Source organism: Schistocerca cancellata, chromosome 6 (assembly GCF_023864275.1).
Source record: "Schistocerca cancellata isolate TAMUIC-IGC-003103 chromosome 6, iqSchCanc2.1, whole genome shotgun sequence".
Classification (NCBI taxonomy): domain Eukaryota; kingdom Metazoa; phylum Arthropoda; class Insecta; order Orthoptera; family Acrididae; genus Schistocerca; species Schistocerca cancellata.
In genome coordinates this window covers 558,044,196-558,062,584 of record NC_064631.1, presented here as the reverse complement: position 1 = coordinate 558,062,584, position 18,389 = coordinate 558,044,196, and the positions used below count along the sequence as shown (strand labels likewise).

The 18,389-nt window shown below is 39.1% G+C and overlaps 2 protein-coding genes across 2 annotated transcripts in view; one reads left to right on the top strand and one right to left on the bottom strand.

Moving 5' to 3' along the window:
• Positions 1-6,383, bottom strand: part of LOC126190761 (uncharacterized) — a 484,901-nt gene extending 478,518 nt beyond the window's left edge. Inside the window, exon 1 of the mRNA XM_049931276.1 lies at positions 6,305-6,383. The gene's annotated coding sequence lies outside the window, so the exon portion shown is untranslated. The remainder of the gene's footprint in view (positions 1-6,304) is intronic.
• Positions 6,384-7,136: 753 nt separating this feature from the next.
• LOC126190665 (repressor of RNA polymerase III transcription MAF1 homolog) overlaps positions 7,137-18,389 on the top strand; it is a 71,947-nt gene continuing 60,694 nt past the window's right edge. Inside the window, exons 1-2 of the mRNA XM_049931108.1 lie at positions 7,137-7,997; positions 15,503-15,649. Coding sequence (XP_049787065.1) covers positions 7,915-7,997; positions 15,503-15,649 — 230 coding nt within the window. The 5' untranslated portion in view covers positions 7,137-7,914. The remainder of the gene's footprint in view (positions 7,998-15,502; positions 15,650-18,389) is intronic.

The window sequence follows — 18,389 nt, the reverse complement described above, 5'->3', positions numbered from 1 at the left end:
ATTGCTGGTAAGTTGTCTGGCGTAATTTACTTGTTTCGGTGATTTATGGATTGTGTACCTGAAACATGTGTCAGAACATTCATTTTTTCAATGCATAATATCTTATGCTATTATATTCTTGGTAAACTCTGGTTGTGTCCACATCTTAATATTGCAGAAGAAAGCTATCATGGTAATTTATGGTTCTTTAAATATGGCACATTGCAAACCTTTGCTAAGCGAGGGGGGGGGGCGGGGGGGGGGGGGACTGTGATAACATATACCAATGAAGTAATTTTGCTAAATGGGAAAAAGTGCAGGAAACAAACCCTGGAAAGATATGGAGGCAAAAAAGGTCATATGGACATATGGCCAGAAATGTGTTCCAAAGGGAGTTGGAGATCAGGGATCTTTGATAGTGTAGGTTGCAGTGACTGAAAGCACACATGAGAACACACCAGGCAAGTGGGATTTTCTGTCTGTACCAATAGTTCACCTCTATCCTCAAGAATGCAGTGTGTTGGAGCATCATTATATCATAGCCACATTACCTTTCACACCACCGAAGGCATGTGAGCCATTTTGGAAGGGTGACTGGTCCCACAATTCAGTTGCCAATAATCCCCACCCACACAATAAAGCTAAACAGGTGGTGATCATTAACTGTTACCATGTTATGGGGATTCTTCACAGCCCACAGGTGCATGGTGTGAAGATTGGCTTGTCGTAAAGGTAGACTTATTTGTAAATAGGATGTATGATAGAAACCCCAGCACCTTTATGGTCTATGGAATGAAACAGCAACGAATCTGCCACTGCAGGAACAAGTCCATAGGTAAAAAACCTGCATGCCTTGTAAGTGATACAGACAGTGGTGGCTGTCGATGTTCCAAACAGTTGTCTGTCTGATCCCACACTGGAGAGCCATCTGCCCAGTGTTCATACTGAGTCAGTGTCTATACCAGGATCAAGGTCAAAGATCTTTTGTCTCCAACTTCAAGCAGGTGTGCCAGCCTTGGAATGCCTTTTGAGCCATTTGTTCTTACGACATTTTTTGCTCCTTATCCTCTCAGTGACTGTTTTTTGCAGTTTGTTCCTATTTAGCAAAATCACTCTGTACACTATGTTTTAATTTATACAAGAAAGAAGCTACCAGAAGCAAACCACAGAGAAAATGTACATTGTTACAACACAAGAAGCAACAGATGCATTGATACTCCATATGGACTATCAAAATCCATTGACAGCTATGACCTATTCAGACACAAATTATTTAATAAGTTTTCAAAACTTACAAAAGATCTTCCTGATCATGTGTTCAAACAAACACTGCATGAATGGTTATTAGCCCTCCAATTCTAAAATGTACAGCATTGAAATGAAATGATTGTATGGCATTATTGACTGAAAGTCCCCATTTAGGGTTCTTTGAATACCTAGTACTAGTCTTTTTATTTTACATCAATTTGGTGACTTGCACATTGATAACAATGAAACTGTGTTAAGGGCACCTTTACATCCCGAGTGGATAAAATCTCTGATCCAGCTGAGAATCGAACCTGGGATGCCCGCAGGGCAGTCAGCCGTACTGACCACTCGACTACAGAGGCAGACATATGAAGTTATTTATTAATTATAATATAACACTGTCAATAAATAACCCACTGTAATTTTGAATTGTCAACTGCACTATATTATGTATGTGGCATTGTCTATTGCTGTAGTGCCCTAATGACAATAAAATTATTCCATGAAGTTTCGGGATTGCAGCTGGTAACGTTGACTTCCTGCCACGATATTTCTGCTGACAATCATTCAGCCATCTTCAGATGAGTGTTTTGCATTGGAGATTTCTAGTCTACATAGCCTCCTTTATACCACAAAATGGCATGAAGGCGCTTGTGTAAAAGCAGCTGCTACTACAGCAACCGCTGTCTGTTATACGCCCTTTTCAAATATTGCTCCACCTATGGCATGCAGGCACATATGTAATGCAATACTACATGTGCGCTATCTGTCTGAATGCACACTTGTGGAGCTAAAATTCAGATATAAAAGTTAATAAAATCAAATGTCAGTAGACGTGTCATTAGTCATAAAATGTTTGCTTTCTGAAGAAATTAAAGAAATGGTTGGTTGGTTTGTGGGTTTAAGGGACCAGACAGCAACGGTCATCGGTCCCTAAATTAAAGAAATCATAAGGTCCCATGGCTTCTCCAGTTGAAAGCCACCATCGTGATTAATAATATTTTGCGCAAAACATGTTTCCACCAATTCATTAATAATCAAATCCCAGAAGGATCTCAATGGAGGCCAAGTAATCCATAAAATGTCCTGTGGAGATATAGTGCTTGGTTATGGCTGCTTTACTGGGCTGCAAAAGATGAGTGTGGCGATCATGTTCAATGCATCTTTCACACACTGTGCACGTTGTCTGATCAATGTAGGCTTTGCCACGCTAACAAGGTATTCTGTAGATTCCAGCCTTCTGCAATCTCAGATCATCCTTTGTCAAACCAGGAAGAGCAGAAGTCTTTGTAGGTGGGCAAAAGATTACTTTGACATGATATTTTCTTAAGAGTTTGCCTAATTTCAAAGAAATATTGCCTGCACATGTGAGGAACACCCTGGAGTTAAACTTCCTTCTCCTCCTGATCTTGTGGGGTCAAGTTCCTTAGTCCTTAAAGTTGTGCTGAACTGATGTGGAGACATCTTCAACTTTTGTAGTCCTGTCTTGTGGAGAACATCAATTTTCTTTGAACAATGATTGCAGGTGCAGCTGCCTTCAAGCATGCATCTTCGCACCAATGTTTGGTATAAAGGCAGTGACATGAACTAGCAATCTCCAGTGCAACACTCTCACCTGAAGATGATTGAATGGCTGTCAGCCGAAATATTGTGTCAGGAAATTGACGTTCCTGCTGCAATCCCGAAACTTCAAGGAATACTCTTTATCGTGGGACAATTTTAAGAATCATAATAAAATTATTATTACTTTCATCATCATACTATATAATACAAAAGGCTCCTCACCCCCACCATCCACATTGCTTTTCCCATCATGCACAGTTGCTCGTAGTCTGGCCTCAGTGGCAAGACAGTGGTGTTGTGTGTGTGAGGGGGGGGGGGGGGGGGAGGGGGAAATACGGAAGCCGTCTGCTTTGACCCATGACGTGACAAATATGGTGGAAACAAAAACAAACACACACACTTTCCACAAGAAGCCTAATGACACTAACGGGACAAGCGCGGGAAATGGGGTGTTTTGGGTGGGGGGGCAAACTAAATATAAACAAATTTAGACGCCTTGCGTAGCTACATCGTGTAAGTGAAGACAGCCATTCATGAATACCCACCCACCTCCCCAGGGGTCGTAACCCCTGCAACCCATAGAAGACAAAGATGCTTCAGTAGCTGATTAGTGTTTTTTGTCTTTTTAAAAAAAAAACTCTCACGGGATAGAACGAACAGATCAGAAAGATAAATATGATAAACTAAAACAGAAATTGGAGGAAATAGATAATTAAAATAAGTAATAAGTGTTTAAAAAAAAAACCAATCTCACGAGATAGAACGAACAGATCAGAAAAGTAAATAAAATAAGATAAAACAGAACTGGAGACAGCCACACTCAAACCAAACTCCGCGCCATCATGTCACACACGACAACACCCTTACGTCACGGGTCAAAGCCGACGCGTGGGATCGGACGCTTCTGTCGACCCTGTGTGTGTGTGTGTGTGTGTGTGTGTGTGTGTGTGTGTGTGTGTGTGTGTGTGTGTGTGTGTGTGTGTGTGTGTGTGTGTGTCTACTTTAGGACTAGGCCTGTATTGTTTGACATAATAGGCTTCATCTCTTGTACCTAATTACAGACATATAGTCAGACATTTTGAAATTTAACATATCATGTTAACACTATGCACCTCAAACAATCGAAGATGCTAGTATTATGTCACGCAAATTTAACGGTTACTCTCTGTCTGAAAGAAATAAAACAAAGTGTACAGATAACAATCATTTTTTTCCATTAAATGGGGCATTTTCTTTTTCAAATACCACTTAATTTAATAATTGTTTTTGTTTCCCATTGTAACGAGTTAGGAACATTTATGTCTTAGTTACTTGAATGACAGGTATGTATGAAAGCTAATAGTATGTGAAATTCAGGAACTAACATTTTGTTTAAATATGGCAATTTTCTAACAGTTACATTGATAAACAATAAAGCAAATGTTAAAACTCAAAACGAATAATAAAAAAAAGGTCTTAATACTTGACAACAATATTTTGACGGATGATGAAACTGAATCTGTAAGCAAATCAAAAGCTATGTAACAATACTACTTACTGGCCAATATGATGTAAGGCTAAATATGTTTATGCACTGCAAATCAAAAACTTGTTACTTATTTAGAAGCTATCTTCATTACAAATGAATGTGGCACAATAGGGAGGCTTTCAGATATTGTGAAATGTCTGCCACACACGCAAGCACCAGAAAAAAATACAACCCATGTGTGGTCACTTGCTGAGGACAAATGTTGCAGTAAAAACATCGCATACATGCGACATGTTCAAAGGCATAGGTTATTATTAGGACTATTTAAGAAAAATATCTAATGTGTTACTTTATAAAAAAGTGAAAGGAATAAGAATGTTGCATCTCTGGTACATCACATTAATACTTGTTCCACAGATCATGAACATGGCATTTCATAATGATGTGGAACACGTCAGTCTAACAAAATAAATCAGCAACAACACTGCTTCAATATAAAAATATCATGTACCATTTCATATGAAAAACATGAAAAGTACTACAGAGAAGTTTGATGTTAACACAATCTTCATCAAGTGGTACAATGTAGCAAGCTTGAACAAAAGCTGTGAGACATCTGATCTATCAGCCATGATTTACTGCTTATAAAACTAGATTGTTAAGGGGTTCAGCAGCAGCTCTTCAAATGGTTCAAGTCTATGTTTCTGACAGACAACAGAGTGTGCAAATATGTCTTTAAGGCAAGGAAAATCTTTCAGATCATTTTTTTTTTTTAAAAAAGAATTAGCTATGGAATGCCCCAGGTTTCAATGTTAGGCTTAGATACATATACAAGATTTTACAAACAATTAGATGGCAGCATATACAGGAAAGCTCAGAGAATGATCAACAGCAGAAAGTCTCAAAGACAGGGATAACACTGGTCATAAATAAGGAAAAATTGTATGAAGGGATGAATTCCAGTAACATCAGAAGTAAAGTTAGAAGCAGTATAAGTGCTGTGTTTGGGAACTACAGCATTGCACAAGCTCCAGGAAAAAAATTCCTACTCCTATGGGCATATGAGCACTTTAGATGGGAAAAGCGTCTACAAGTTTTGAATCAAAAAGCAAGCAAATGTTTTCGTGGGTTAATTGCCCGTAGAAATCCATACAGGGAAATATTTTAAGAAATTAAAATAATGACACTTCCTGCTTTCTGAAAACATGCCAGGAATTTTCAATGTTGAACAATCTGGTTCATTACAACAAAAAAAAGATATGATTTTCAGAGTCACCCAACAAAAAAACCCTTTACCAAAACAGCGTATATTACCAACCCAAAATTTGCCTCCTACAGTAAACAAAAGTAAATAATCTCATACATTCAATGCAGAACTAAAACAATTTTAGACAACACACGGTCTCTTATTTCACTATAGAATGCCAGTATGTGAATATTAGAAAATAAAATTATTTACATATATCGACATGAAATGATTGTATTTATATGTCAGTTTGTAAATAACTTAAATATAAGAAGTTTTATTTAATTATTCCTGGATACAAATAGACAAGATCCATACAAAGTATATTGTTAATCATGAGACTCAACTGAATTACTTATAAACGTTGTCTCTCTGTTTTTTTTTTTTTTTTTAAATCGTTAGTAATTGCCTCCTACAGCAGGTATAAGTATTTCAGCACACAAAGTACAGTCTGTGCACATATTAAGGCAATATTATCAGTTTAATGTTTGAGCCTTACTACTTCAAGCATTACGTCTAAGAGCTTCTATTCTTTAAACACAAAGCATTTTTTGGGTACACCGATAACGGTTTATATCATTGTGCTCATACATACGCCCTGACTTTGATCGTTGCCAGCACTGACACAATGATGCTCCTTGTTCATGATTGGGAAATAATGAATATATTCTGTATCAAAGCATAGACCGGGTTCTTTATGGAACCTAAAAGGTTTAATCATTTTCTTTTGTTGGGCCGCGAACAGAAAGAGTTTACGTTTTGTATCATGCATGTGTCACAAATACTAATTAATCACTGACCTGATATAGAGATAGTAAATAAATCAACGTAAACCACCCTCTCGCCATTTCCGCAACTAACGCTTTTGGCACTGATATAAGGTATTCTGAACCATCTATTTTTGTCTACTTTTTCCCGCGCCCCAACCACCGCTACAGCTTCTACTGGTTGTTTATTTGTTGACCGTCTTGTATACAACCGTAGTGTATACATCTGAATCTGAACTTTAGCAACATGTCTCGCTACGTTTTCGTTCTTCAACCATAATTATTGAAACATAATTGGCGGTGGTCCAACAGTAGACCATGAGTTCGGTTAAAGCTGGCGACAGCCCAGGAGACATTTAAATCTTACGTCTTCAGCATCTGAATGAATTTCAGTAGAAGACAAGTACACAAAATTATTTACTACGAAATTCTTCGAATGAGCAGTCCCAATACTATTAAAGATACATATCTTTGTCACAAAACTACTGCGTAGAGTTTACATGTTGGGGACGAAAACACAATCAACATAACCGATAATCGGATAAAATATCGCAATGCTACGCCCCATCACAAACTCCATCGTTTGCGCAATAACGCTGTTTTTGAAACCCCGTTTGACGAGAATTCCATTCGTCGCACCAACATAAAAATATTAACCGCATTTTCTGAAAATCAAATTTATGGCGTCCTGTAAAAATCAGTCTCATCCCCACATTTAAAAAGAATTTATAAACTATATTTCTGATATAACTGAGTGACAAACTTCATAATTACGCTTAGATCTGAACGAATATAACTGATTGCAAGCAATAGTTCGATATGGTTGTTGGTAGCTCTAGCTGTAGCTGCGCATCAAGGCTAAAAAAAGACAACATTCGGCAGCCATTACGGTTTGAAGGTAGAAGTTGTCAAAAGTTGCCTGTTTACAAACAAAAAGTTGTTGGTTTAACGATGATGCTGTGACTGAAAACTGTGTTGTGTGGTGCTCTCCGACTAATAAATTACTGATGTTAATTTGAATGTGTTAGGAAACAAAATTTTGTTTTGAATTCAAAGGACTTTGAGTGTTGACAAGGACAATAGGACGCTACAAGAACAAGTCAAATTTGGACGTTTGTAGTGTTCTTCAGAAGCAGCACACGAGATGCTGTGATTCTGAAGTGCACTGAATAGTGAAGCACTACTACAAGTATTAATTCTGTGGACTTCGGGGAAACCGACCTTTGATTTGCATTCTGCGTACTTCACTGTTGAAAAGGACAGAACAGATTATCAAGAGGGAAGTGCTGGAACGCAGACAGTTTCGCTCAATTGTAATGTGCCCATTGGAAGCATCGTACGGAAAATCGAAAATAGTGAATCTGATGATTGCTTCCCATGTACCATTTCATTCAAGACGAAAAGGATACTTCAGAAATTCAAGTAGAATGTTTATAAACTCTTATTTGCTCCGAAGTCAACCTAGCCAAGGGCATTGTTGCTGAAGTGTATTCAGATACTGACTTTTTTTTAATTTTTGAGTACAAACTTGCTTGTAGTAACAAAATCGGAATACATATTTGAATGTATTTAGCGTGTTGATTTTGATCAACATCAGGAGAGAATTCAGTTTCACTGTACACTGCTCAACAATACTAACGAGGATGAAGCTGTTAGAAAGCACACGTTTCGAGGCAATCAATAGTGCACTCTGCATTGAAACTGGAGATAGTAAGATTCTTGGAAGGTAAAGGAAAACAGTTTCCTCAGTGGTTTATGTGCATTAATATTTCATATGAATCTTAATTCACTCTTGTTTTGTCGATGAATGTTGACATGTTTTTTGAAGTTATTTGTGAGTTTTCTTCTGTATATTTATTGACCTGTGTTTTTTCATTGCAAACCATGGTAGAAATTAGTTGAAAACTCTGTTGTGCACACACACACACACACACAGAGATATTTTAAGACCATAGAACGAATTGTAGCACAGGTAGCACATCAAGTTGATTATATGTCAGTATAATTGTTTTGTGTTCCTGCTTGATCCTGTTTTCATCTTCAAACTAAATATATTGTTCAAAATACTTTATTTTTCCCTACTCAAAAATTATTGCGTCCTTACTGAGAAGGAGAAGTCGTATTCCACCATAACTTTTCACAAATATTTACGCCATATATTTCCCAAAGACTGCTCTTGTGTTTGTTCTAGTTTCTGAGATAATTATCTACAAGTTGTCTCCTAGATGATGGAATAGACACACTGTTTGTAGGTGCATTGGTTGTGATGCAAGATAACAGGCCTCTCTAACAATGAGTGGGTGACTCATTATTCCTGATTATTTATTTAAAAATAGCGATAATGGCCTAACAATAATTCCTAATAATGCAGAGACTGGGATAACTGCTATTCAGACAACACTTGAATGCCAACCTAATTCACATAAAGCTTTCTTCAGCCAAAGGTTGGTGTGCACTGCAGTGCTTTACTGGGCACAGTCCTATTGGAGGTGGTACACCCATACCTTCCCCCTGCATTTAACCAATTTACCCAACCAATTATAGGGGAATCTGCAAATTCAATTTGGTCTCCAAACCATGGTGCAGCTTCATTTTCCTCACATTAAGGAATCTTTGCCAGAGTTAAAGGGAGCTAAGAATGACGGTTAAAATCCTAGTAGTGAATTGAGATCAAATTCCAAATCTAAGAATGTGAAGTCCGACAATGAGTTGCACATGTTTTATTACATTTTGAATAGTGCTTCAGCTTTTAAGTTATATATCAACTTGTTTGTGATATGCCTCCCAAATTAGTTTAGAATCTAGTGAGAACACATGTGGTGGTGTAGGTACTGGAGATGAGGAAGTGTGTCTTAAGGAAGTCTCTTTTCATTATGATTCCTGCTCCTCCTCCAAGCAATATATAGACAGACTTGCTGACAAAAAACTGATTTATGATCCATTCAAGGAGTCAACATAGAATTTAAGGGGTCAAGACTCTTACTTAGGACTTGTATTGAAATTCCTATATCCTGCTGTCAGGGGCAGTGTAGCAGAGCTTCTGCATATATATGATTGAGTCCTTCTCCTGTCCTTGTCCATATGAGCTGTTGACTCACATTTTGAAGGATGATGGTTCAAACATTTCCCTGGCTATCCTGTTTTAGCTTTTCCATCATTGCCCGAAATCACTTAAGGCGAGTGCCAAGTTGGTTCCTTCAAAAGGGTGTTACTGATTTCCTTCTCTATCCTTTCCCAATCTGAGCTTGTGCTCCATCACTAATGACCTTGTTGTCAATATTAAAGACTAATCTGCTGCTCCACCCACCTGGGTGTAACACAGTGGGATGATTTTTGTATAATTCTTCTTCAGTATACAGAGTAGAGGAGTCTATTTTCCTTTGTAATAGTTCACATTAGAATCCAAGAAAAAAACTAAGTGCCATAGTGGCTAAGGAAGGCTGCTGTCAGCACAGAGTTCAACACTGCATATTACCTGCCACCCGCCACCCTTGCATCTTACATAGTAGATGTACAACATGTCTAGGCCCTACATAATGTGCACCACAATACTCATTGGAGGTTTGTGTATTATGCAATACAAGCCTAACACGTAAACAATTATTTGGCATCTATATTCGTTGGCTTCTCTATCTCCCATGCAAAATGTCACATTCCAAGGTATCATACACTATAGATTAGTGTATCACCACAACTAAGGTTTCATGGGGAGCTACAATCACACTACAGCTGAACGTTATACCATTCCATTATGAGTTGTAATGTGTGTTGGATCAGAAGGTCTTGCAAGAGTAGGAGGAAGATTAACTAGAAGTGAAGGACAGGAAACTAGTGGATAAAAACTAGTGTTCCCTGTGACATTCTCCTCCAAGGATTGCATATAAGTGCAAACTTTTATCTGGCTCTACATAGTTTGTTTGTCAGTAATACTGTGTTTTGCTCAGGCATTTTGATTGGTTGGTTCACCAGTTAACTTAGGAGATACCTATATTTAGGAGGTGCGAGTTCATAATCCTACCTGCCTGCTCAGGCATTTTGATTGAAGTGTTTCATGAGTTCCCAAAAAAAATTTCAAAATTCCAGAACAGTTGTCTCTGTGATGCTGTCTGTGTTCCTCCTTGATCCTTTCTGTTAAGCTAGTGCTCTGTATCTTAATGACATTTATTTTGTTGGGCCATGAGTTCAGTTGCTTGTAGTGACAGAAGTATTTCAGCTTGCCACAGTTTAACAGTTCCATCTTGTATTCTGCCAAGAGACCAGCTGTTTATCTGATTAGAGTTATGACTATTATTTTAACTGAAATCAGTGTGTTATACATTTTAAAATTTGGTGTTACCTGAACTTTGGGCTAAACTCTGTATTTGAGATTTTAATATGTTGAAGAATGGCTAGCTCATCCAGTTTTAGTTTCATATTGAGCAAGTTGGTGTAGTGGTTAACATAATTGACTTTAATCCAGTGAGAACTTCATTCAAACCCTTGTCCAGTTACACCAATAGTTTGCTTGAATCATGTAAGGTTAGTTGTGCAATTGTTTCTTAAGCAAAGCAACAGCCAGTTCCTTTTTTCATCCTTGTCAAGTCTGGCCACAATATTTACAGGACACAAAACTCTTTATCTTCCATTTCTTTTTTGTATAGTGATCACTGAGCAGTATGTGTGTATGCTGAAGGGGGGCCTATTTTTATATACTTCTCATACTAAACTTACTTTCTGTCTTGGTGTGCCATAGAAACAGTCATGACACTCATCAGTAAACATTTGACGATGTTTCGAAGGATCACAAAACTTTCATGTGTGCCTTCCCCAACCCCATGTACCATATCTTTTATTGTAGTTAATTTCCTCATTTGAGTTGACACATATGTGGAGTACATGATCATACCTTGTACAGAATATACATAATAAAGCCCTGCAGTGTTTGTACCAATATTGTGATTTGTGGCTGTTTACAACAATGTTTTCTCATTTTTTTTCTGTCATTCTGCCAGAATTTTGCCTGTCAGTAAGACGTACACTGACAGATACCTGACGCAGCTAACTTGGGCCAGCAGTTAGCAGCTCTGGTCCATTCACATTTTTGCAGCACACCTGCCACAGACTGACAATTACTGTTGAACATTTAAACCTTTTGGATAACTACTGCTTTAAACTATAGTTTGCCGTTTTTATTCCACTGTGTTGAAATAAACTCTTGGACATCCATTCCTATAGCTAGATATGTTAACTACTTGACCATGATGCCTTTGTTTGGTCATCTACATATTGCAGTTTTTGAATTATGTTAATTTGATCTTTATACCTCTGCTTGTAGTTTAGTACACCATCCCTTCCAGTCAGTTCCCTAGTGTGTTAAATAAATAATAAAATAATATTAATAGTAATCCATTTCACAAATCTTTTATAACCTTGACATCAATGGTTTGTTCCTGTTTGTTCATGAGTTCAGTAACATGGTCTATTTGATTATTCTAATACTTGTTGGAAGTGTAGTCTTGTGAAGTAATTGCTAGAGATTATCAACACAAGGAACAACTGAAACACTGACTCTGTCCTTGAACCATATACCATTTGTGATCAATGGTTGATGTGTGAAAATTTCTGATAATTTAATCTGTGCTTTACATCGTGTGCCATGTCTGCATCATTTCCTGTGAGAATTTTAACATCATGATCCTGAATTTTATGAATTTCGTATTCAAAAATTTTAAGAATGTGCTCTGGGTATTCATAATTTTGGAGAAAAGGAGCTCATTCACTGAATAACAGAATGGTTGAATCAACATGCTCAAACTTGCTAGTGTTTGGAGTAAACACACACACACACACACACACACACACCTGTGCCTCTTATATTGTGCGGCCTGAACACAGGATGCCGGCATTAAATTTTGTGTCAGGTGAGGTGGGTAGAGGGAGAGAGAGGTGGGAGCCAGGAAGAAGGGTTGGGGATAGGTGGTTAGTGGTTCAGAAGTAGGCATTAGAGTTGCTGACTGGAAGTGCGGGAGGGAAGGGTGACACGAACATAGACTAGGCATGTGCCACACGGGTACTGGAGCAGTTGAGGTGCAGTGCACTATGTAGGTGAGATGGAGTTGTAGATTGGGAGGGGGTGGCAGGACAGAGGAAGGAGAAACTGGTGGGTGAAGTCCAGGAAGGTAACAGGAGCAATGCATGTATTGTAAGGATAACTTCAATCTGCATAGTTTTGAAAAGCTGATGCCAGAGGTAAGGATCCAGATGGTCCTGGTTGTGTTGCAGCCATTGCATTTGAGCATGTTCTGCCCAGCTGCATGTTATGCCACTGGGTGGTCAACATTGTTCATTCGATAGATGAAATGGCTGCTTTCACAGGTGGCCTTGCCTCTGATGTAATAAGATAAGCCTGTGACAGGACTGAAGTAGGAAGTGCTGGGTGGATGGATTGTGCAGCCCTTACACTGGATCTTCCACAGGGACATGACCCCTGTGGCAAGGGGTGGAACGTGATGTTGTGTAGGTTGGGCAGATGGCTGAATACTACTTTAGGAGGGGTTGAGAGGATCTGTGGTAGGATGTCCCATGTTTCTGAGTATGATGATAGATAATCAAAGCCTCAGTGAAGGATATGGTTCAGTTTTTCCAATCCAAAGTGATATTGGGTGATTTAGGGTGACGGGGGTGTTCCTTCATAGCTAATTCCTTGGGATGGTGGTAGGATTAGCAGTGTGTGAGCATATGACACAGGAAATCTCTTTGCAGACTAGGTTGGGGCTAGTTCCTGTTCAGCATACTGAACAAGGGAATTCTCATCACAGCAGGTACGCCATCCATGGTTGGCTAGGCAGCATCAGAGCGATTTTTTGTGTGGAATGGGTGACAGCTGTCAAAATGCAGGTAGTGTTGGTGGTTAGTGGGCTTAATTTGGACAGAGGTGTAGATGGAGCCATAAGAGATGTGGAGGTTAGTGTTCAGAAAGGTGTCACGTTGGGTTGAGGAAGATCAGGTGAAGTGGGTGGGAGAGTAGGTGTTCCGGCTTTGGAGGAATACGGATAAAGTGTCTTGGCTCCAAGTCCTGATCATAAAGATATCATCCATGAACCTGAACCAGATAATGAGTTTATGGTTTTGGGAGGCTAGGAGAGTTTCCTCTAGTAGGTGTTCCATGAAAAAGTTGGCATAGGAGGGTGCCATGAGCATGCCTATGGCGGTTACACTGATTTTTTACTATACCTTGCTCTCAAAGGAGAAGTAGTTGTGTGAGAGGATGTACTTGGTAAAGTGTATGAGGAATAAGGTAGTGGGCATGGAATCTGTAGGACATTGGGAGAGTTAGTGTTTGATAGGGACAAGGCAAAGGGCATGAGGGATATTGGTGTATACGGAGATGGCATAAACTGTGATGAGTATGGAGCTAGGTGGTAATGGGATGGGGATGGTGAAGAGTAAGTGAAGGAGTGGTTACTATGTTTGATGTTGAGAGGCTAGGTTTTAGGCAGTTGGTTGGAGGTGTTAGTCAGTAATAGCAGAAATTCTGTCAGTAGGAGCACAGTAACCAACTATAATGAAGCATCCAGGATTTTTGTATTTGAAGACTTTGAGGGGCCTGTTGAAGGTGATTGTCATTGGAATAAGGAGGAAGAGACTCGAGGGAAAGCTTCTGTGATGAGCCTAAGGATTTTCGTAGGGATTGGATGTTAATTTGGACTTCTGTTATTGGGTCAATGAGGCAGAGTTTGTAGATGGAAGAGTCAAGGCAGTTGACGGAAGCCTTCCTTTGGGTGGTCACTGCGTCTGATTGCGGCAGCAGTGGGGCCTTTGTCTGCAGAGAGGATGATGAAATTAGAATCTGTTTTGGGGTTTTGAATGCACGTTCTTTTTTCTGTTGGATGTTAGTAAGGAAGGATCCTGGGGAAAGGTGATGAGGCCATGTTGGAGATAAGGTATTCCTGCAGCGTGACCAGAGAATGGGTAGGTGGGAGGATCATGGTTGGTTGGTGTTATGAACAGGGAGTGGTAGGATTCAGTGTAGGGAATTTGTCTGGGTTCAGCTTGAGGGATTGGTAGCAAGGGAATGTTCCCACTGTAAGGATCAGGAGGAGGAGAGCAGGTCGTTGATGCATTCCCTTATATAAGCAACGTACACAACACATTGGTCCATCCCCATCCCACTTCCACTCCAAATCCCTAGCCACAGGTGTCATATCCTGTGGACGACTCAGGTACAAGACCTGCCTAATCCACTACTCAGCATTTCCTAGTCCAGGCATATTCCAGGCTTCTCTTATCCCATCAGGGGAAGGGTCACCTGTGAAAGCAGCTATGTCATCTATCAGCTCTGCTGCAGTCACTGCACAGCTTTTTATGTCAGCATAATAACCATCCAGCTGTCTGCCTCGAATGAATGGCCACTGCCAAACTGTGGGCAAGAACAGTGTTGACCATTCAGTGGCTTAACATGCAGGTGATCTCAACATGGTCAAATTCAATTGCTGCTTCACAACCAGGGCCATCTGAACCCTTCCCCAATACCAGGCTGTGTGAACTACACAGATGGGAGTTATCCTTGCAACATTTGCTTCACTTGCATAACCCTCCTTGCCTCAGCCCATTCCACCCATTCCAGCCCATTCCTGTTCCACTGACCTGTAATCCCCTCCCAGTCCATGCATACACGTCATCTTCATCATGTGCGACGCCTCACCTGCTCCAATACTCATGTATTACAGGCCTAACCTGTACACCTGCCACCCTTCCCTCCCGCAGTTCCAGCCTGTATGCCTGCTGCATCTATCAGAGCTGCTAGCTACCCATCCCAAACCTCTGTTCCTGCCTGCCTCCTCTTTCTCTCTTAACCCACCCCACCTGCCACAACCCGCACCTCACCTTAGTCCATCTGGTGAAATGCAATCTTGATGTGTGTGCAGCTGGCACAGTGTAGGAGCACAGGAGTGTGTATGAAGGGGGGAGGGGGGGGGTGCATGCTCTAGCTCAGGATATTCCATATTCAATAGTTCAAAAGGAAGCAAATTTTCTTTCTCTTTTGCTTGTTGGCAACTCAGCGCTTCTGCTGTTCATTGAGTGGTCTCTTTACCTGTAAGTTATTTACATTCTGCATTAATTTTCCATAATACATTCACTATTTTATGAGCTGTATGCTGATTTAATCGTGAATAAACTAGTATAGTATCAGTGTGACCTGTGAAATTTATATGGTTAGGAATTCCAGTTAAAGTAATTCAATAATTTCAGGATTGAAAGTTATTCCTGCAAAATGGCAGGAAATGCAAAACAATTGTACAAAAGGTACAGAGCGGAAACAGGAGCACCAACTGATCTGCAGGCATTGTCTCCACCGCAAACATCTTTGGGAGTTTCTCCAGGACAGTGCCAGTACAGGTATTCCAATAATGGAATTTCTGCTATTTGCCTATTTTTGACATGTTTGTGATTGGTATGCAGTTGTGCTGTGTTGTTAATTCTGGGAAGTTTTGCCCTTATGGCTTATAGGTCTTGGGTGTAATTGTGAAAGCAAATGAGTATTTGTCTGTAACAGGGTTTTCAAGCTGTGTATCCTGGCTCTCAAGGGCGTAGTAGCCTTACAGGAGGGGTGTCGCAGTATGTCCATAAAAATAATATTTTGGTGTTTTCTGAGTAAATGAATAAGCATGGTATCGATCAGTTAGAAGGTTAGTTTTGTCAGATGCAGATCGTTTTTGATTATTGCTTGTGCCTGTGATTTGTCTTTCTCTATCAGAATTTTTTAAATATGAGTACAGTGTTACATTAGTGTGTTACATGCAGTTTACACATGCCAGCAAATTTCATGGAGATCTTGCTTCCATGCGTGGTATCTCAAATGTACTGTGTGGTTCAAAAGACATAAAAAGACGAAACTGAAGGAAGTATGGTGACCATTAATTTTGGTTTTGTGTGTACCACTCTTGGGAATGAAGAATGGGCATACTGTATCATATGTATCAAAATTTTAGCTACTGGAGGCATGCTTTTTAATAAAATGAAACAACATGTGGAGTCAAGTCACGATAGTTGGTGAACAAACTCTGAGAATACTTTTCCCACAAGGTCTTTTCATTTCCTTTTTTTTCCCCCAAAAAAAATCTTACAAAGCAGGGTATAATTAATACAAAGACTCTTCTTTTATCTTAATGTTGCCTATCATGCAGGAAAGAGTAAGCCAGTTCACATCATAGTGGAAGACCTTATTTTAGCAGCTGCTCTTGACATGAAGAGTCAGCTGCCAAACAACAGGCAAGTGTGCTTTTGTCAGACAAGACAATTAGCCATTTAATATTCAGTATGGCTGTTGGCATTAATCATCATTTGATTGTAAAGCTCAAAGGCAATGTTGATATCGCTATTGAGTTGGATGAAGCTACAGACAACCACACCGAAACTCATAGAGTGTGTTGCATGCAGTTTATACATGCCAGCAAATTTCATGGAGATCTTGCTTCCAATCAGTAAATCACTCTTGGAACAAAGGCAGCAGATCTGTTTCAAATATTTACTACACTCTTTATGGAAGAAAACAACTTTAATTGGGAAAATTGTGTAGGTGTTTTTACAGATGGAGTCCTTAGCGTGGCTGGCTGTTATGCTGGATTGCGAGCTCTGATTCGCAAAGAGGCTCCTACTGCAGGAGCGTCTGCAGAAATGTTTCTAAGAGGTGGCAATATTCAAACGTTTCCAGTTTTAATATAGATGGTTTAGTGAGTTTGAAAATATGTCGTGCCTCAAGAATTTGACAAGAACTATACAAAACTTGCTGTATCTTAAAAGATTGATTGTTATCTATGTAGTATTTTTAGGATAGATTACTTTGGTACCTAAACAGTAACCATATTTCAGTAGTATTAGTGTTATTAATAGGGATACACGTACCACCTTTTTCATCCAACAATATGAAATTGTATCCTCATATGATTAAATTCAAAATATCCAACGAGATACGAAATAAAACTAGAAATCCTTTACAAAATAATTTCACACTTTCATAATATTAGGTTGAAAGTGACAATTGAAAATCTAAAATAAGAAGAAAGGTGAGAGTAGTTAACAAAATCCTGCTGGATATTAACAAAAATTCCACTGTTTGAAATGGAGAAACATGGAATGAACTTTCAAAAAGACTTCTCAACTTTGATTCCATCTATAATAATTTATTTGCTTATAAAACGTCACAGCTGTTCATGTTAATGGATTTGTTGAATTGCTTTCATGACAGTTGACTGACCTAACTGAAGTTGAACAAAATGTGTTTTGAAAGCCTCATTTCTTTGGGTTAGTTTGGTAAAGTGTAATGTTGAGTCAATATATGACAAAGTGAATGTGGGAAATCTCCTGGATCACTCTCAGATTGACTGGTAGAGTCAGTTTTTAACATCCTATGACTGCACCAAGACAATCCTCACCTCTTGAGTTTGTCATATTGTTGTGTAGTGTGTTAACAGGAATGCTGAATTCTTATAATTGTGACTGTTTATGGTGCTGTATTGCATCCATGGGGTTAGAGAAGGTTCCAGTCCTGGTGAGCACATTTTTTCGATCTGTAAGTTTCTCACTGTTTTTCCCTTTCATATACCACATAAAAATTGTATTTTCTTTTTTCGACTGATGTATTTGGATTAAGTATACTGCTGCACACTGACAATATAGCAAGGCTAGGTTCTTTCCAGTGTACTAAAATAGCTCTGTTGTGCAAAACTTTATGCAGACTCTGAAAGCCATCATAGGTTTCATTTTTCCCACAGACAAATGTTAAACTACATTTGTGATTCCGTTTTGCATCAAATGAAGGGAGCATTTTTATTACTGCTACCATGTTTATGTGTTGAGAATCGGTGATGTAATCTGTGTGCCAGTGTGTGTAGACCGGTTCCTCTCTCTATGTTAGTGAGGGCTGAGCGAGAAAGTGATAAGTAGATCATTTAAATTAACTCTGTGGTTACATTCTGATATATGTGCAGGAATAAGTTGTGCAACATAATTGGATCAAAGAGCCTTTCAGAACAGAACTTCAGTCACTACTTAACCACTGAATAACATGAGCAATTTATTGATATTTTTTCAAATTCCACCTTCAAACTGAATTTTGTTTCCTCGTCATTGCTTATGT